Below are 20,433 nucleotides of genomic sequence, written 5' to 3' on the forward strand. Positions count from 1 at the left end.
GGCAATGCCATGTGTCAGTACTCCTTATATTGACTACCGGTCTATGTGATCTAAAATGTGAATATTTCAGAGTTAAATTATTGGTTGGCAATACCATGTGTCAGTACTCCTTATTTCTCATTTTCCCTGTCTTACCTGAACTGCTGGGACCATGTGTCTCAGAGAACCGTGTGTCCCTGCAGCCACTAACCCAGTCCTTTATTTAAAGATTGTGATTAAGGATTTCTTGTACAAAACTGCGTTTATTGTTTGAAATCTGCATTAGTCCGCTCTTAGTTAATGTGAGACACTATCCTTTTAATATAATATTTTGGAATGTTTTCTGTTTAAAGGAATGACCATTCAATAAACGCTATTTATTTTACCATACCTCCTGGCTCCGTTCTCTCGCTGTGGCTGTAGGGGCCGGCCTGGGGCTGCCTCCGGCCCGCCCTCCGCGCTGCCTCCGGCCCGCCCCCAGCGCTGCTCCGGCCCGCCCCCAGCTCTGCTCCGGCCCGGCCTCAGCGCGGCTCCGGCCCGCCCTCAGCGCTGCTCCCGGCCCGCCCTCAGCGCTGCTCCCGCCCCTCCCTCAGCGCTGCTCCGGCCCGCCCTCCGCGCTGCCTCCGCCCGCCCTCAGCGCTGCCTCCGCCCGCCCTCAGCGCTGCTCTCGCCCGCCGCAGTTCCCGCCTCGCCCGCCAGGGATCGCTCCTCGTTCCCATGGTAACCATGCCTCTGGCTTTGATTGACAGCTGCGCTGTCCAGTGCGGTGGCTGCGCGGGGCCAATCGGAATCGCGACAGGGCGGCGCGCGGTGATGACGTCAGGCTCAGCGCGATGGCGGTGGTGGTCCCGGCTCTGCGGTGCTCGCTGTTGCAGCGCCGGCCCCTCCGCTGCGGGCCGGGTACGGGCTCGGCTTCGCTTCCCGCCGCCCGGGGCCGCCTCAGGCCGTTCGGCTCCGCGGGTGGGCGCGTCCACCCGCCCGTCCCGGCCGGGGAGCGGGCGGCGGCGGAGCTCGCGTCACCTTTGTCTCTCCGGCAGGTCCGCGGGCTGTGGCCGGCGCGGGCGCTGCCCTCAGGCCGTGCAGCACGCGGGGGGCGCCCGGCGGCATCAACAAGCCCGTCATAGACCGCATCATCCGCGTGGACCATGCCGGGGAGTTCGGCGCGAACCGCATCTATGCGGGGCAAATGGCCGTGCTGGGCAGGTCCAGCGTGGGACCCGTCATCCAGGTGAGCCCTCCCGAGGCTCTGTTTCCTTTCCCTGGGATTAACAGCGGCCGGGTGGTGGTGAACGATCGTAGCCTTCACGGCGAGATTGTTGTCCAGTTTTTTGTGAGCACTTGCAAACGTGCGGGTTTATAAAGAGTGTGGGCGTACTTGGTGAGGGAGTTACCGTGCTGCAGTTGCTGTACTGTTGTCCTGTTTTGTAAATGGTTTTATGTTACCTTCTTATAACTCCCTCTCTGTCCTTTTTATAACCATCTGCCCCTGCCTTTCTGCACCTTTTCTTCTCTCTGATATTACAATATTGCCTCAGCTACCACAGCACATGTATCCTGAGCTGTTTTGGTTTTTTATTAGTTTATTGGTAATGTTTGCCTCTTGTGGTTTTATGCTTCTCTGTGGTCTGGCTCTTTTGCAGCACATGTGGAATCAAGAAAAAGACCACCTGAAAAAGTTCAATGAGCTCATGGTTGCATACAGAGTTCGACCCACTGTTTTATTGCCTTTCTGGAACGTAGCAGGTTTTGTTTTAGGTGAGTTTGGATAATTACTGTTGTTGTTGTTTTGTGAAGTCTTCCGTTGTGTTAAATTATTTGTTTTGCTTCAGATTTCATTGTATTCATGTGTCTGGTACCCCAACCCCAGGGGCTGGAAGTGCTTTGCTTGGAAAGAAGGGTGCAATGGCTTGCACAGTGGCTGTGGAAGAGAGTATATCAGAGCACTACAACAACCAGATCAGAACTCTCATAGAAGAGGATCCAGAAAAGTACAAAGAGCTATTGCAGGTATTTAACCACGACTTAAAAGTTGTTTAACAAATTGATTGAATTATCCAATGTGATTTAGTCTTTTAAAAATAATATGCTTTTAGAATTTACAGTGGGTCTTTTTGTTCTGTCACTTAGAATGCTGAAGTCAACAGAAACTATTAAAATAAAAGGATGCTTTTTCCTTCAGGAGCACTGAATTGATCAAGCACCAAAATTAAAACATGTGTTGGGTTATCTTCAGCATACTTTCAGTAATGCACTGGTTCCTTTTCATGTGGGACAATTATGCTTTGAGTTTGATTAATTTTAATTGAAGGGTCTAGAGGGGAAACAAAAGGAGGAAATATTGATTGCACAGTAGCTGTGTTGCCCTCCTGTGAAGGCATTTCAAGTGCCTTCAAATGCTGCTTAACCTGAGCTGCACACAGTGCTCAGGGTGAGCTCGGGGTGACCCCCTCCAGCCCCTCTGCCCGTGCTGTGTTGGATTCACCCCAGGGTGGGGTTTGCCCTCCTGGCACTGCTGCCAGCCAGCACCCTGGTCATCTTCTAGTCCTGGATGCTCTCAGTGTGTAAGGAGCTGGTGTTTGTCAGCTCTGTGAGAAATTAACTTCCCAAGCATTTTAGGTATCAAACTGGGACACGTTCCTGTGAGTGGTTGTGGCAGATTGAGCTGTTTCCACAGGCAGCACGTGGAACTGGTTCATTTCCAGCCTTGCTGGCTACCGGTGTGTTCAGTTGTGCACAGTGTAACATGTAGCAAAATCTGATTATTCCAGTGTATCCTTTTGTTACAGAAATTGTCTCTGAAGTAACTGGGGTTGTGCTGAGGTGCACCAGGGAAATACCACCCCTGAAGACAATGATATCATGAAATAGATAGACATGGCTCAAAATAAAGAGAAAAATCCAGACAGTGAGTTTACTCACAGTGCCAATATGAGGAGAAGTAGAGGGGACACACCAAAAGCAATGCAAACCTGTTGTGCAGGGACAGTGCTCAGATGTCTTGTAAGTGCTGAGCTCTTCATTATGCAATCCTGTCACCTGCAGGCATCTCAGGAGAAAATCCTCTAAACCTTTTTGTCCCAGCTGAAAAATTAGAAGACAAACAATTGTTCTTTAGAGTATGCTCGAATGGACAAAAAAAAGCTGGTTAGCTTACAGGGGAACACCCTTACTGATTGGCAAGGCAGGGACCTTAATTCCTTTATTCAAATTGTCCCAGTAATATGGGGTGTGAAACTAGTCAGTCTTAAAAGTTACTATGGCTGTAGGTTTTTTTGAAGCAGTGAAAAAAATTGTGATATATTAATTAAACAGCAGCTTGAACTTAAAGACTTCTTTGGAGACCACCAGAAGAACTTCAGGTTAGGGGAATGCTAGAAATAATTCCATTCTTGCTGAATTGGAGGTTCAGATCTTTGAGAAGTTTTTGAGAGACCCTGGCTTGCCATGGTGCACATAATGGACAAGAGCATCTAGTTTTGTGTGCTGGCTGCCTTGGTTTCTCTGCCAAGCAGGCTCAGTAACTGCTGCTTTTCCAGGTAATAAAGCAGTTTTTGCAGGTAATAAACTGCTGCTTTTCCAGGTCATAAAGCAGTTTTTGCAGGTAATAAACTGCTGCTTTTCCAGGTAATAAAGCAGTTTTTGCAGGTAATAAACTGCTGCTTTTCCAGGTCATAAAGCAGTTCCGGGATGAAGAGCAGGAGCACCACGACATTGGGCTTGAGCACGATGCTGAAGCTGTGAGTAGAATGTTGACTAATGATGCTGTCAGTGAGGATGTGGATGTGCTGCTCTTACCTGCCTTACTCAGAGATTGGGATGTGGCTCTTTGAGAAGTAGAAAATAAGGCTCTTGATACTCTTTCCCAAAGATACATATAAGAATGTCCTGCATGTTATAATTTTCATTTTTCTAGAACAGAACTAAATCTGTTGGGATAAATTTGAAGTGTTAAATTTTGGGTTTTTTTCCTAAGAGGTGTCCTCTGCAAATTTTTAGATTTTCTTTTAATTTCACTTTAAATTAAATATTTTTGAATATAAGGCTAATAAGTGCTATCCATACAGTGCTGGAAACTGGAGGCATCATCTTATTAGGAAGTGTGGAATACTAAACTAAATTCTGTGTTCCCTTGGATACTGTATGGGAAATATGTGACTTCTCTCCTATTTTTTCTCTTGACTTACATTTGTGGAGAAATGGGAATATTCTGAAAAGTTGATAAATTTTAATTTAGTTTTCTCTAGGATAGACTAGGCTGCAAATACAGGTGGGGTTTTCTTGGCATGCTTGTGGTTTTACTTTGATTTTTTTTTAATAGTGCTTACTGTTCATAATCACAATCTGGTTCAAGCAAAGCACTTCAGTAAATGTGTTTAATCTTTTATTCTTTTTACAGACACCAGCTTACTCTGTTTTGAAGACAGTCATACAACTTGGATGCAAAGCTGCAATATTTTTATCAGAAAGAATTTAGTTATATTTTTCATAATAGTTATGGCAATAAACTGTGACACAAAAGCATATGGAAATTGTGGAAGACTCAGCTATTTTATTTAGCCTTCTAAATTTTTCTGCCTCAAGCACTTGGTTCAGCCATCCTTTGTCACATTGAGTCTCCATTTAAAAAGTACCTATATTAAAGTCACTTGAGCTAAATGTGGATAAAGGTGGCAAAATTGAGTCTGTGTGAACTGAACCTCCCTATTCAGAGACTGTTCACAAGGTGGCAGCACAGCATGTATGTACATGGTTTATACATACAGTTTATTAGTGTATGGATGCACACACAAAAATAACAATTACAATCTCTGTTGCCTTCAAATTTATGTGTACTTGAAGTAAGCTGGAACAGCTCATTTTAAAATATTTAATACAACCAAGAAGAATATTTTTTCTGTTTCCAGGGTGAGTGAAGTAATAGTAAATATTTATTTTCAGTCCATCTTGAATAAAAATTGGTATTATAAGACCAGTTTTACTTAAAGACTTCTGTGTTTGGGGTGGGCCTTTTTTCAGGCACAGTTCCAAATTATTTAAGTAGAATTTTACTTGCTATATTTTTTCTGTTGTGGTGGGGATTTTTTTTTTGGTGTTTTCTTGGGCTTTTTCTTTGGTTTGCGGGGTTTTTTTTTTTACCTGAGCGTGTAAGGAATTGATCCCTGTCATAAAGCAGGTGGAGAGAGCAACTTGGAGCACTGAAATTGCATTCAATATTCTATTAGAACTTTCAAGCTTATCTTACTTTGCTTCAGACAGCATTTAATCCAGGTACATCTGAGCTTGCCTTTTTTAGTAGCTCTGTTAGTGTTTGTAGGTACTGATTGGTGTGTAATTTGACATTAAAGGCTTCTTAACATGATTATTTACCCTTTTTTTGGTGAAGGAGCTTAGGCAGAAGGTTAAATCTTAATACAGAGAAATTCCTGTTCTGTGTAATTTTGTTATGACTGTCACTTTGTATGTTCTTTAAAATTAATATCTCTCAAACTGTTCTAAGTGTCACCTTGTTAGACTCAAACTACTGATGTTATTTACTTTGTTCAATCAAAGTAGCATTTGGTTCTCTGTCTGTGACTGGTTTGGAATAACGTGACTCAAGGAACTCAAAGCTACATCCCAGATTCTCAGGGACTGCAGAATCAGAAGATAACTCTGAGGGAGTCTCATTTTACTGCCTCAGCCTCAGACAGTCATGAGCAGTGTGTGTGAAAAACTCAAGTTTACTAAAGACACTAATGTAATATCTTCCCTAATTTGACCATTTCTCTGAACAAAACTTACCTCCAGCAGATTTCTTGCCTTAATTTCTCTAAAGTATAAAATATGCATGTGGACAACTCCCAGGTAATTTGTAGGAGAGAGGAATCAGGACAAAAGAATGATTAGCTGAGGTGATTAGAGGGGTAACAAATGGTGCTGGAAGCTTGTGCAGTGCAGCTGTGTAAGTCACAGGCTTTAATAATTTAGTAAAAGAAGAATAAAAGATTGCTTGATGAATAGTCCATTGTGAAGTCTTTCATACCAGGGGCAGCATGGGATGGCATCTTTTATAAGTCCATTATTGCAGGGGAGGGAGGGCAGGGCATGGTGTATTTTCACTGAAAACTGCATGCCCATACATACAGTGGTCTTGTGACATAAACTGGAAACTGAGCCAGACAGTTTGTGGTCTCCTAGCCATTACATCAGGGTTGACAGCTGAACAAGGCATCTGTGGGGTTTTCCAAGAGAGCTGGTACTCAGCTGAAGCCTTGTATTCTCCAAGGTTACAGAGATTCTCTGAAGATGTCTGTGGTGTTCAGCAGTAGTGGGATTGGCTTGTGACAGACTGACAGAGACATGCTCATGTGATTGTCCAAGATTTGGGTGGCTCCTGAGACCATCACACACTGCACACTTGGGGCAGATTTTTAAGAGACAAATCTCATGTTAAATGTATTTCATTTGGCTGAGGGCTGGGAACATCAAATACCAAGAAATTGCCATGTGAGGCCTGTGTTTGGTCATATCTGCTGTAATTGAAAGTGCTCATAGAGAGTTCTTTGTCCTCAGCAGCTGAACACATCCTGCACATTTGAGAAGGGTGTCAAACAGTAACACTGTCTCCAGCTGCAAGCATGAAATGTGAACTGAGAGGTCAAATCTGCTTTATGCTCCTGAGCAGGGTTTGTTCGTTCTTTAATGGAGCAGCAGATTTCTACCCATCCATTAAGGTGTGGGTGGGCTGTTCTGCCACTTCCAAAGCTTGTGCATTTTCCTGCTCACTGGCAGTTTAGTCTTTTTTTATTGTTCTTTTACACAGAAAATGGAGTTTCTTTTCACTTTTCTCATGGAAAAGGGACTTTTCCCTTTGTTTAAAAATCTGTTTCAGATTTTGAAAGACTAAAGAAAGTGGTAAAAGGTTACAAAAGAACAAGAGGTGCTTAGTGCTGTACAATTCTATTGTACAGCTGCTGCAAGGCTGTAGTTACTTTTTTATGTTGGGGCAGAACTAAGCTGAGTAATACCAGCCATCCCAGCAGGGGTTAATGGCAGGCAGAGGCCAAAGTATATAGCTTGTACAAGTCTGTTATCATAGTAATCCTCAATGAACTCTGGTCGTGTTGACAGAGGAAGGGGAGCTTGGATCAGAGAAAGGCTGTGAAATGCTGCATTTTCAGAAAAGGGAGTGGGGAAGATGACTGGGTCTTCACTGTGCCTTTGAGTTCTGTGACTTCCTTGTAAATGATAAAATACACACATAATTTGGGTTTTACAATATACAGTGGGATTAAATCCCTCCCCTCATAGTAGTGTGATGAGCCAGGGCTTGGTCCCAGTTTTCTCCTGCAGAAGCAGTTGTGTCTCTCAGTGAGGAGGAGCACAGGTACCCATCTGTGTGTGTGCAGGGCTCCAGGGCTGCTACCTGCTCTGTGAACAGCATCTCCCCTCTTGCTGGCTTCCTCTGCAGGCAGCGCTGGGGACGAGCTGGCCCCTGTTCTCCAAAGCTGCTCCGAGTCAGAGGTCAGGGTAACGATGGTGCTGGGAGGGCAGTGACAGATGGAGCAGTGCCTGTGCTGAGCTGTTCCTGGAGCAGCATCTCTGCTCTGTCCGTGGGCACTGCAGAAGGCACGTGTGAGGCCTCACCGTGCAGCTCGGGCTGTGCCAGGACACGTTCCAGCAGCAGCCAGGCAGAAATCAAATCCCCGTGGCTGGGATTAATGAGGTGATGCTGACACAAGCTGAATGGACTTTTGTCAAGGGCATGTAGTGATAGGACAAGGGTTTATGGCTTTATGTTGATAGAGGGCAGGTTTAGATTAGATAGAAGAAAGAAATTCTTCGTGAGGGTGGTGAGGGCCTGGCACAGGGTTCCAGAGAAGCTGTGGCTGCCCCATCCCTGGGAGTGTCCAAGGCCAGGCTGGATGAGGCTCGTGGAAGGTGTCCATTCCCTCGGCAGAGGGCTGTGGAATCAGGTGAGCTTTAAGGTCCCACCCAACCCAGCCCAAACCACTCTATGATTCTGTGATTTATGATGCAAACGATGTAAAATGAGACTCATAGGATTGTTTGGCAGACAGCTAAATCGTTGTCTGGGTTGGGCTTCCTTTTTGTCTGGAGTAAATCTGTGTGGCTCACTTGAGCAGACAGAGCTAGGCTTGTGATCAGCTGAGGATGTGCCATACAGTCCCTGTGCTGGGGATGACATGGTTTGTACATCTCTATTTGTTCTTAGTATTACAAGAGTTACTTAATCTATATGCATCTGCCTTGTAACTTGACTGTAGGGAAGATATCATTTCAAATGGCAGTCATTTTTTGTCACTAGCTTTGAAGTTGTGGCATATCACTTGCATTGAATTCTGCACATATTTTTTAGCTTGGGAGGCTTAAAGGGCTGAGACAAAAATATTGGCCAATTTAAAGGAGGAATATGTGTTATAAGGGAGGAGATTGTTTAAAGGCACTACAATTTTTCTGTTTGTTACTTCAGTTTTCATTGTGTCTGACATGAAATATCTGAATGGATTTAGGAGAATGACAGCAGCTTTGTAGTTTTACTTCCAGAGTGGCAGAACTTAGCTTGTGTTGGAGAACACTTGCTGATTCTCTTTTTTAGAGTTGTGGGGCTAATCTAGTGTTGAGTAAATGAATTAACAGTTCAGTTTTAGTGGGTAATGTATTTCTAAAAACTTGACTGTGTTTGAATGAAAATTCCAGTTGTTATTGTTGTTAGGTTCTTTCAATAAATGCAGGTTCCTGCTCACTTCAGTTGTTTTTGAGAACCACCACCTTATGCTACAGTTTTGCAGAGCAGTGGGGGTGGTACCTCTGTGTCCAGAAATGCAGCTTGTGGCAGCAGCAGTGTTTTGTTGTGTTAGCATGCAGATTAATACACCTATGCTAATACTTATAAAAATGGGGATTTTTTGGTTCTGAAGGTCTTTGTCTCACAAACTGGCCATGGCACTGCCTTTACTTGTGCTTGTTCTTAGCTGGAAGTAAATGATGATCTGATGGGAGCCCAGGAGTCATGCAGTGTTCCTTGGAAAGGAGCTCTGGAGGTCGTCTTGTCCAGCCTCCTGCTGCACCCAGGACTGTGGCCAGCACTAAAGCAGGTCAGCTGTGATTTTTTCCAGACAGGTGATGAAAACCTCCAAGGACAGAAATTTCACAGCCTCTATGGGCAGCCTGGTCTGGTCCTGCATTGCCCCACCAGTGGCACTTTTTTTACTTTCCTGAACCTTCCAAGACTGTCACTGCTGCTGCTTATTATGCCACGTAGCATCATGGAGATGAGTTTGCCTCCACTGTCGTGGTAAATACCCTACCCTTTGAGTAGTTTTAGGCAACTATTAGATCATTCAGGTTAGCTGGCCTTTCAATGCCTGCTTCCTGAACTGGCACAGAGGAAAGGAAGAGATGCAGCTGATGACCACTGTGACAGTCTCATTGTCTGCTTAAGACTTCAGGCTTCATATGTCTTCTCTCCTTGCTGGTATTTTCCACCCAACTGTTTGAATGTCAGTGATTTGTTTTTCAGTGTTACTTGTGCCTAGGACAGATGGATTTATTGATTTTTATGGTACAGGTGGACATGTGTAGTCCAAGATACTAATGAAAGCGAGTCATACATACAGTAGGTGGTTTTCATATTTAAAATACCTTTTCTGGACTGCAGTAAAAGGATTATTTCTGGCACTAAAAGTGCTTTTCTGTTTTCTCTGTGGCTACTAGCCCAGCCACCTTCCTGGGCTGTCCAGGTCAGAGCAGAGGCAGCAGTGGGTGAGGGGGATTTGAATTTTCTTGCAGTTCATTTTGAAGACAAGCTCTGCCAGCAGTGTTTTAGCAAGCTGTCAAGAATTTTCCCAAGCATGTGGCTTGAGGGCACCTGTATAGTCAGAGGCTGCTAACTGTATGTAAATGGATAAAATGTTTAGTGGAGTGAAAAGCCTTTGCTTATAGGTGCAGACAGACGTGCAGTGTCAAGGCAGATGACTCAGTCCTGTTGATCTTTGTTGCTATCTCTGCATTAAAGTGAGCTTCCTTTTTAAGCAGTAGCCTATGTCTAATTTAGGGCTGTGTCTCATCTTGCTGATGATAAATTGTTTCCCCCCTCCTGTGGGGCACAGCCATGCTCCTACCAGGTCTGTGGCAGAAAGGCACTGGAAATACAGTTTGAGAGGAGCTAAATCGCCCTTGTGGCTGTGTTATTGTCCTAACCATACAGCACTCCTGGTATGTGAAAATGTGCTAACCTTGCTTCTTCTAAGTTGGATTTTATCCAGCAGGATTTAAAATCACTGGTGAGATTATTCTGCAAGAGTAGCTTAAAGGCTTGATTCCAGCCCTGACCTGGAAAGGTAACTGCTAGTGACAGATGAGGAGCTGTCTCCCACATCTCATCTTGTCAGCTCTCATTGTTCTGACTTTGGCAGGAAAAATGCTGTTTACTTGAATACTTTGAAGGTGGTTGAAAGAAGACTTTAGACATGGTTGAAATGTGATTTTTTTTTTAAATTAATATCTGTCCGCTTTTCAATTCCTCCCACCCAAATATCTCAGCAATACTTGCTAATGAGAAATAATCATGTCTCAATTTTAAGTGACACAAGTGCTATTGTTTACACAAAACGTGAGAATCTTGTAAGACATGGGGCATATGCTTGGAGGGATAATGCATGAGAATCAGTTCTGCCTTCTCAGGGAGCCAAGCCTCGCAGAGGAAGATGACAGATACATGTGTTTATATACAGACTCTAGAGCTGGCTGTGTTTGCTTATCATTTGTCACAAATGCAGAGACTGGCAGCACAGAGCACCAGTTCAGCATAAGCTGGAACGCGTGTTCCTCTCCAGCAGCTGTGACACAAATCCCAGCACTCACTGGATGTTTCAGGCTGATGACCAGCAAGAGGATATATCCTGGTAAGATGGAGCATTCTTGAAACTTTCCTGTGGATTGCTGCTCCAATTGGGATTTTTCCATGGATAGGGCAGAAAAAGTCTGGCCTGGTTTTCAGCTGTATTGCTGGCAGGTCTCAGCTGCTGGAGCCGCTACCTGGACTCATCTGCTACATTGCTTGGATAGGATGTTGCAAACTTTTGGGATAAAGATACTTACATGAAGCTGTTGCTTTGGAGCGACCTGATAGTTCATTCTTTCTGTCCAACTGGTTTATCATTCTCCACAAACTTGGTATTCAAACAGAAATAACTCAGCAGACCCAGTGGTGAAAGCCCTGTGTGTTGTTTTCTGTGACTTTCCAACTAATAAGAAAATTCATGGTTATATTCTTGCCTCTTTTTATCTCCCTGCACTTACCAAAATACATGTGATATTGCTACAGCCTTTGCTTTTAGATGATGTGTTATGACACCCTCCATGTGTCACCTAGAACTGACCTGTAGTGAGTTAGGAATAATCAGCAGAACTCTTAACACATTTGTCTTTCTGATTTACTAAAAAAAATTCAAAAAACCTAAACCCAAACAGTCTAATTATCCCAGCCAAGAGAAACTAATAGAACAAATTACACACATGACCTGCATGTGTTATGAAAACTGCATAAAACCAAGAGAAGAAGTTTGCAAAGATTTCCTAGATATATTCATCCACGTTGTAAAACCAGTGATAAATTTTCCTGCATCTGGCAATTATTATGCCACACTCTGCTCTTACTCAACATTTACCCTGCTCATCTTAGGCAACAGTTACTCATCCCAGAGTTCTCTCACATACCAAGATATTAATCTGCTTCTCATACAGTCAGTCAATGATCTGGAATTGCTGCAGCACACCAGCACAGGCTTGATTCAGTATCTGTTTTTGTTTCCTTTCTTTTGTTTGTTGTTAGGGAGAAAGAATCTAAAGTGCATCAAAGTCCATTTGGTGTCTGGAGCTGCACCCATGCCCCTGCTTAGCACCTCTGTGTTTAGACTTGCATGTTCTGAGGTTTTAGCAGTCACAGCCACTACTCATCTGTATTTGCCTTAAATCAAACAACTTCTTAAATGAATTTTAGGTGTTTCATTTTTCTTTGCATTCTTGGACGTAAGTTGGGTCTGATTTTTCTCGGGCTTTGCTTTCCTTGGCTTCTAAAATAATTTTATAAGGTGTTGCTTACTTGAATCACGTGGCCATTGGCAAGTCCAGCCGTGCCCCTTGCCCAGCAGTGCCTTGCTTCAGGGAGCTACACACCCAACCAAGTTCTGCTCCAAAGGCAGCAAACCACAAGTGGAAGCATTACCATGACAATTGACTGTCGTTATTGATGGGTTGGTGGAAGTATCTGTGCAAACACAAATCAGTGTGTGCTTCTTTATCACAGAGCTCTGCTGGCTCGAGGAGTGGGCCATGTGCCTTTCACTCAGAGCCTGCTCACAGAGAGGAGAGCTGCTGTGGCCTGAGCCACGCTTGGGGTGCACTCACCTGCACCTGGAGAGCTGACAAGGGACAGAGGTGGCTGGGACACACTGTAGTTGGAGCCATTTACACCTAGGGCTGGCAAGACCCTTTTACTGGCCCCATCTTCACCTGCTGGGTGCTCTCCACTCTCTTGTAGCATGCAGAGGGCACACAGGTGTATTCTTGTCTGTCCTGGACTCAAAGCCTTCCAGCCCTTCTTGGTGAGCTGGTGACCAAGGGTGAGCTTGCACTGCTGATCAAGGGCTGGGCTTCCCTGGAGCAGAGGGGAGGAGGTTTCATGCTGTCCCATGACCTGCAAGCATGGCTGGAGGCCAGAGAGGACAGCCTGTCTGCCCCTGGGCTCCCACATAGTGAGGCACTCTATGTTCAGCTATGTTTTGAGCTGAATGCCTTGCCTTTGGCTGATGGATGAGGACAGGCACTAAAACTGAGTTAGGCACATTTCTACTCCCTGTCTTTGATCAATGGAGAGGTTGTAAATGGACTTGTTGCCTGGCTGTTTTGGGACATACCTATTTTCTGCAATATTCATCTACTTGGGGAGCTAAATCAAGGGAAATAAATTCAATGAAGCACTCAATTATCACAAATAATTCATTGTTCTCTAATGTATTTAGGAGTGGTATTCATAATGTATTTATTTGGCTTATAATTCATAAACCTGTCAAAAAATTGATCTAGAAAGAGGGTTTATTATTTATTCCAGAGCCAAAGGCTAAAGTGCTGAAATTGTGTGAACTGAAATCTTTTAGCAAGATCAGATACAACCCTTAGTATTTCATATTTCTTAAATGACTAAAAATCTTCCCACAGAGATGAGCTGTTGAAGCTGTGCTCCCCTCAGAGCACATCCCAGAAAAGCTGTAACCACAGCAGAGCACAAGGTATGGATATTTCAAGTGTATAACTTCCACTATCAAAGTGCTCTCAGAGAGAGCTTGAAATTCGTGCAGCCTGAGGCAGCTCTCCCCAAGCCTCTGTTATCTGTCATGCTGTGGCAGCAGGCAGAGCAGAGACATGGAGGGAAAAACACACGAATATGAGGACAGTGTTGTGTCATTTAAAGAGATGCAATCTGAACAGAAGCTTGGTTTTGGGTAGGTTCAGTTCTTTGTTTTTCAGTCCATGCTCTTCATTCTTTGCCCACCATGGATATCCCTTTTCTGTGCTAGCCTGGGGATCAGAAAATTATTGCAGGGGTGGCTGGCACATCTGTGCTCTGCAGCACCACACCCACAGTCCCTAAAGAGGGATGCTGCAATGGGCTCAAGTCTTTTACTGCTCCACACTTCCTTTAACATTTATGCCCTCCTTCAGCTGCAAGCATATTCTCCATTCAGCTGTAAAGATCCCATGGGCACTGGCGAGCCTCTGGCTAGGGAAGGGGCTGGTTCTGGGCACTGCAACATGTACCCAGGGCTGGTGAGTTGTTTGTAAAGCCCCCACTGAGGGATCCACTCCCTTGCACGGGCGGGACCTCACCCAGATGATGGATGTGTCTGTTCACACAAATGCTGAGATGGGGAAAGTGAGCCTTTTGCATTCACCATTCTCCTCCCCTGTTTGCAGGTACCACTTTAGGGATAGCAAAGGGAACAGAAGACAGAATGTGTTCAGGAAGGAAATAAATAACATTCAAACATGAACCAGCTTGTTGTACAGGCAATTTGTTCTTGACCTCAGTCTCCCTTAGCAGAGCCTGGGCCATTCCTGTTGTTCCAGTGGGTTTGCTTTGCATTTGTATCTATGTGAGAAATTTGTATTTTACAGTTCCAGGGAGTAAATATGATGCCTTCTGTATCATAAATTAAAAAAAATAAATTTAAATTGAATTAGGTAGAACATGAAAGATGCTCCCACCTCTGTTCAAGTGGTTGACACTGTAATAATGAAACCTATGACACCATATGTAAAAATAGCTGTCATTAAATAAGCTCATCTGAATGGCCTTAAAGATAGGAATATGCTGCCCTTGCTGCCTTGCAAATGAAATAATTGTGTTGCTTTGCATCGATCTGTGCAAAATTTAATCTTAGTTAAAGAGACGCAGCCTGAGAAATCACTGTGGAGAGATGCTGGGAAGAGATCAAATTTAGCCCTCCTGGTGAGATTTCAGGCTCCATCACTGTACTGCTCATCCCCTCAAAGGGCAGCCAAACAGGTAAAGAATTTACTTTGAACCAGGAAGATTACACGACTGAGGGTGATTTTTTGCCATGATTTCAACAACTCCATGTGCAGACATCTCCTAGACCAGGCACTGTGCTGCAAGGTTTTCATTTCAACCGATGCTGAGCAGCGCTGGCAGCATCCCCCCAGCATCTTTCCACCCAAACTGGGGGGGCACTCTGCGGGCTGGTGTCACTGGGGTGGTTTCCTGATGGAGATAACCCAGCAGGGATTGCTGCCAGGCTCCATGTGTGGGTTTGGGTGTGGTGTGAAACCTCCTTGAGCCCAAGGACCTCTGCTCCTATCCCTCTGGGAATGCAGTGAGAAACAGTGCTGGCTTGGGTCCTTTGTTAGTTTGGGGTTGCTTTGTCTTCTCTGCAGGTCACTTTCCTTTTAAGCCATTAGTTTTCTCCCTCTCTGTCCTTGGCAGGATGAGGTGAGGGTCCAGGGCAGGGCTTCCTAGAGCTGCCACTGCCCTCCAGCCCTGCAGAACAGGTGCTGTGAGCCAGAGCCTCAGCTTTTCCCACCCTAATTGCTGAGTGCTGATAAGCCAGTTTCCCCAGACAGATCCTCCCTCCCACGCTGTATTTTCCCTCCTTTTCCCTGGGTGGGTGATCCAGCTCAGGCTCATCAGGAGAGTGTCAGCTGAGCCAGGATCATCTCATTATTTGGGGCTGTAAGCTGATAACAGAGCTTGTTCCCTGTTGTATGCTTTGCTTTGATTCTCTGAGCTGTGTCTCATCACCTTGTGCCTAAACTTCATCTTTGTAGCTCACTGCTGCAAGGTATTTGTCAGGCACAAAACCCCTTCTCTAATTTCATGACAAGCTTAGGGGTGCATAAACCCAAAGCAGAAAGACCCAGTAATGACAGTCACTGGAGGGGACAGGGGCAGCTGCTGCTGCTTTGCTGCTCTTTGAAAGCCACCAGTGACACTGACACAGCCCTGCTGAAACCAGCACAGAGCTGTGGGACAAGCTTCTCCAGCTCCCTTGTGCTGGTTGTGAAAAACAGAAATGGCACAACCCCAAACTGGTATAATGAAACTGCTAAGATCCTCATTTAAAATACTCTGCTTGAATCAGTAAATTAAGCCTCAGCTGTGCGATCATTTTTTATTAGTTAAGCAAGTTATGGTGCAAATGCACATTTCAGTGACTTCACATTAATTAAAAGAAACTGTTTCAGTCACTGATTAACTTCACATTTGAGCACACTCAAATGTGTCCAAGTTTAATTAGATCTGTATTAAACTGTTTTGTGTTAAACTATTTCAACATAAACACGTGCAAGGTTTGGCTGTATCCTGAAGCTTTTTAAACCTGGGGATTCCATAGTGGGGATCCTCAGACCCACAACATCTGCTGAGCCTGTGGGTGACAGGGAAAGGGAAGGGCTGAGGAGCTCCTGCATGGAAGGTGACACACTGGGGCCTTGTCACTAGCACAGTGTGATCACCTCCTCTGCTGCCTGGGAGAGTTAGCGGGGCTTGTTGGCTGGAGTGTTTGGATACAGCACTGGAAGCTGTGACTGCTGTCATTCAAATGTGGATTACATCGAAAACTGAACTTAAAGTGCAAGACTTGCAGTCTCAACCTGGAGAGTTTTCGTGTTTCCATTTTCAATGTAAGAAACATTCCTCATCACTGCTGATAACCCTTGTGTATGATGGTTGTGTACTTGCACTCTCCTTGCTGAAGGATGTTTTCTTTTCATGATGCTGTAGTTGGAATTCTTCACATGAGCCACTTGAGCTTCATGGAGAATGGGACAGCAGAGTCCCAGACTCACAGCTCGCCAGACAGAGCTCAGCGTGCCAATGACACTGATGCAGATGGGCTGGGGGTTTCATTCCTGGTTCATTGCTTGGCTGGAAACACATGGGCATGTCTTCCTGAATGCCAGGTAAGGGGTAAGTATAAAAGCCCCACTCAAACAAGTTTCTATGCAAAAAAGTAATCCTTGAGGGTTTTCAAATGATGTGGGATAAACTGGAAATTAACCAGCTGATGCTGGTACTGACCACCAGCATAGAGCCAGGGTATTTCTGTTTTTGATAAGGACGGGCTTGGACAAGAGATTGTTGTATGAATTACTCAGGAAGCCATCCTTCTACAGAAAGGAAATCCTGTATTGGGCTGTCTGTGGGTTACAGCAGCCCAGTCTGCTTGCAGGCTCTCAGATTAAGGAGTGCTACACCCTGCTGATAGTTAGTGAGCAGACTGGCAGAGGTGGCAAGCACATCCGATTTAGTAAACAAAATATTTTAAGAGAGAATGTGCAGTAACACCCCAACACCCCAAACTCCTTCATGCAGTGCTCTGGAGGTCTAGCTCCCTCAGCTGTTTGCGGTAGTAAGACACCCTCTCCTGTTTTCCCATCCCCTGCTGCTGTGACTGGCAGAGATCCATTAGTCCACAATAAAAACTGGATTTATGTCTGTCAGATGCTGTTGGTTTGTATTGTAGTTATTAGTATCCCATAAAATCTGGGAGTCAGAGGAATGGCAGGCAAAGGATATTTATTTTGATTATGGCATCTCCTTGGCTGGACCATCCAGTGGGCCGTGGGAGATATGTGCTGGTAGCTTTGCTTTCAGAGGAAATAATTAGAAGAGTAATTACTGGGATATGAAGCCAAGTGACCAATCATTCAGACTTGTATTTTTTTTGCAATCAGTCATTGTACTTTTCTGCTATAGACTGTTTAATAGTGCATTATGAGAAGATGGAGGTATAACCCACTTGCTGTAGAAAAGCAGCTGCACAGCACTGGTGCAGGAAGGGATCCCCAGAGACTTCCTCCTGCACCTGCACAGACTGTGCAGCTGTGGTTCAGCAGGGCAGATACCAGCCTGGGATAGCTGGCAGGAAACCTCAGGCTGGTGTGTCAGGTAGCTCATAAAAGCATCAGTCAAATACCATCACCTGTTTGTGCCTTCTGTCTTTCTACTTCCTTCTGTCTCCTCAGGTGCTGTGCTCTGCCTACGTCTCTGACAGTGGCTGGTGTACTGGAGCATGAACAGATCAGTCACACAGATGTATGAAATACTGCCAGCTGTGGAGAAACTGTAATGGATGCTCTGACCCACTGCTTTCTTTTACCTCTGCAAATCTCCCCCAGAGCTATCATGAGCTATTTTTAGCTCAGCTTGTTTAAGAAGAACATTATTCCTTATTTAGTGAGCAGGATATCCTGTATATGGGACATTCTGGAGTGAGTGTTTAGATAACAGATTTAAACAATGGGTGATTTAAACAATGGTAGTAAAAATTGATGTTATGAATTCTCTCTGGTCACATTTTTGAGGTCATGTTTATTAGTGTACAACCTATTATTTCTCTTGAGTACACAATTGCTATTAAAAACTTCATAAAGCTGAGCACCTCTGGGACGTCTCCCACCTCTGACGTACTCAGCATTTTTCCCAGAGACTCACCCTGTGCTCAGGGAGTCATGAAGCAGCCAAGGTTCCAGAAAACAGGCCACTGGCCATCTCTCATCAGCCCAAGGCTCTACAGATTTCATCTTGCCTCCAGCTGAGGAGGAGAGAAAGGACTAATTTAATTTAAACAGCAGTGGTAAAAATCAGTGCTGTGGATTCATTCTGGTTCTGATGTCAAGGTCACACAATTAGCATTCAGTCTGTTACTCTGCAGCCTGAGAGAGTCTGCCCCAGCACCACCTGGGCATGCAGGAGCTGAGCCTGTGTCTGCACTGCCAGGCCTGGTGTGGCTGGTCAGCTCTTGGCCAGCTCTGGGGCTGTGCCACTGGGCTGGGGTGACATCTGCATGTCCCCCAGCCCGTGGGGCCCAGGGCTGGCTGGGAAGCTGTGGCACTGCCCTGTGCAGAAATCCCAGAGCGATAACTGCTGTGCTGGTGAGCTCTAGGTCCCCCGTGGGCAGCAGGCATGAGGGGCTGTGCCAGCTCCTGCAGATGCAGCTGTCTCTCTCCTGAGCGTGGCTGTGCAGCTAATCAAATCAACCCTGCATGGAAAGAGAGTGCAGCCTGTCTTCAAAAATCAGTGTGCCTGGAGCAAGGCCCAAAGGCATGGGAAACATGCTGGGCTTGAGGGTGAAAAAAAACCACAGGCTAGTAAAAATTGAATGTATGAGCCAAGGGTTCACAGAGTTCAACAATATTTTCCAATAAAACATCTTGAAGGATTGGTTTAATACCAGGACAGCTGTGTTATTTAAACAATTTGGAGTTTTGGGGGTGCAGGACAAAGTAAAGTGATGGGCCACAGGCAATAAGCAGAACAATGAATGGTTTTGTCCCCTCATTCAGCCTTTTGAAGAAATATAAGAAAACATGAAATAGGGAGTGGGAAAGAAAGATGCTTTTCATTTCCTGGGTTTTCTTTGCAAAATATGGCTGTTGTGAGATGATTATTTCTGAGTAGCAAGGCTATGGACTTAGCTGGCTGGAGCTGTCAGAAAACATGCTTTTGGTTGTAGGACATGGAATATTTTGCTGGCTGAGATGTTATAAAACTGCCTGCAGTTTCTTGCCTTTGCATCTGCTTTATTTTTAATCTTAAAAATCCCACTCTCTTGATTGTAACTCCAAGAGTCAGAGTTGGAGTGATTAGGACTTCTCTTTGTATCTCTCAAGTGTACTCTTAACTCTCACCCTGGTTTGGTTACCTGTGAATTAATTCAGGCTGCTTGACCTTGGTTACCTAGTTTGCCTTTGTGTGCAGCATCTTGGCTATGCAACATATGCTACTTCCTGTCAGGTTTGATTTTTATGTACCTAAAGTCATATTTTGCTTCATATAAACACAATTACATAACCAAACATTTGTATGGCATATCTCTTGGTTCTCTGACCCATTCCTTGTTACAGCATTTGCAGCTTGCTGGGTTCAGTCTCTTTTGTTCAAGCACTGCTTTTCACCTACGTGGAGTCAGCCACCCATGCCTCGGTGAAGATACAGCAGCAGGAACTTTATCACCCGAAATTAAACCGAGCAGAATGCTTGCATAGATGGTCCTTAAACTTCAGCAAACAGCTTCAAAACTCTGTAAATATTTATTAGGCAAACAGAAGCTGAGGATGATGACCCTGTCCCCATCAATATTTGAGACAGTTTAACATACTCCCAGCAAACTATGTGTTTAAAAATCATCTCAAGTATCTGTGTAGATTTAACCCCCGGGGTTATTTCTTCTCTCTTAATTTGTTAATAATTTGGGCACAAGGTAAAAAACCCAAGGCTTTTGAATGATTCTATGACTGCAGGCAGCTGTTAGTACGGCAGCAGCCCGTACACACCCTGGCGCACTGGCACTGATGGTTTTGCTGCTCCTTTGGCACCGAGACCCTCAGGCAGAGCTGGGAACTGGATGGACTCGCCTGCAGTGGGCCAGGCCTGTAACACTTTGAGGAAAAACGTGCAACGTGGAGCTTGTGACACGACACCGCCGTCCCCTCCTGTGGGGGTACAGAAACTCGCAGCTTCACACCAAAACTCGCTGCAGGACGCTGTTGCAGTGAGGGGGGCACGGAACCCGACTCTCGCTCCTCTTTCGGGGCTGGCACGGGCAGGGCTGCGGGGGGCTCTGCCTGCCTGGGCGGGAAGGCGGGAAAGAGGCAGATCGGGAAAGAGGCTTTTTTTTTCACTAAGAGACCGCGAAATCGGGAGACCGCGACCTCGCGGGCGGCGCCGCTCCCCGCCCCGGGCCGGCCCCCGTCGGACAACGCCCCCGGCCCTCGGGCCGCCGCCCGCGGCATTTCCTCTGAGCTCAGCCGGCGGCTGACGCGGGGCCGCGTCCCTCGGAAGAGGAAGCCGGCAGCGGAGCGGAGCGGCGGCCGGGGCAGGCAGGGGCGCGGCGGGGCGAGGGGCAGCGGCGCGGCCCGCGCTGGGGGCGG

At 45.5% G+C, this 20,433-nt stretch overlaps 2 protein-coding genes across 2 annotated transcripts in view; both read left to right on the plus strand.

Annotated features, from left to right (window-relative positions):
- Nucleotides 1-786: 786 nt before the first annotated feature.
- Nucleotides 787-4,951, plus strand: COQ7 (coenzyme Q7, hydroxylase). The gene is made up of 6 exons (XM_041462743.1): nt 787-879; nt 1,017-1,207; nt 1,620-1,734; nt 1,847-1,986; nt 3,648-3,716; nt 4,376-4,951. The coding sequence occupies exons 1-6, from the start codon at nt 813-815 to the stop codon at nt 4,451-4,453; spliced, it is 660 nt and encodes a 219-aa protein (XP_041318677.1). The 5' UTR covers nt 787-812; the 3' UTR covers nt 4,454-4,951.
- A 14,956-nt stretch (nt 4,952-19,907) lies between these two features.
- The window catches only part of ITPRIPL2 (ITPRIP like 2), a 3,997-nt gene continuing 3,471 nt past the window's right edge, over nt 19,908-20,433 (plus strand). The window contains exons 1-2 of the mRNA XM_041462184.1: nt 19,908-20,003; nt 20,189-20,382. Coding sequence (XP_041318118.1) covers nt 19,908-20,003; nt 20,189-20,382 — 290 coding nt within the window. The remainder of the gene's footprint in view (nt 20,004-20,188; nt 20,383-20,433) is intronic.

This window comes from Pyrgilauda ruficollis, unplaced genomic scaffold (assembly GCF_017590135.1).
Source record: "Pyrgilauda ruficollis isolate IOZ18807 unplaced genomic scaffold, ASM1759013v1 scaffold16, whole genome shotgun sequence".
NCBI lineage: Eukaryota > Metazoa > Chordata > Aves > Passeriformes > Passeridae > Pyrgilauda > Pyrgilauda ruficollis.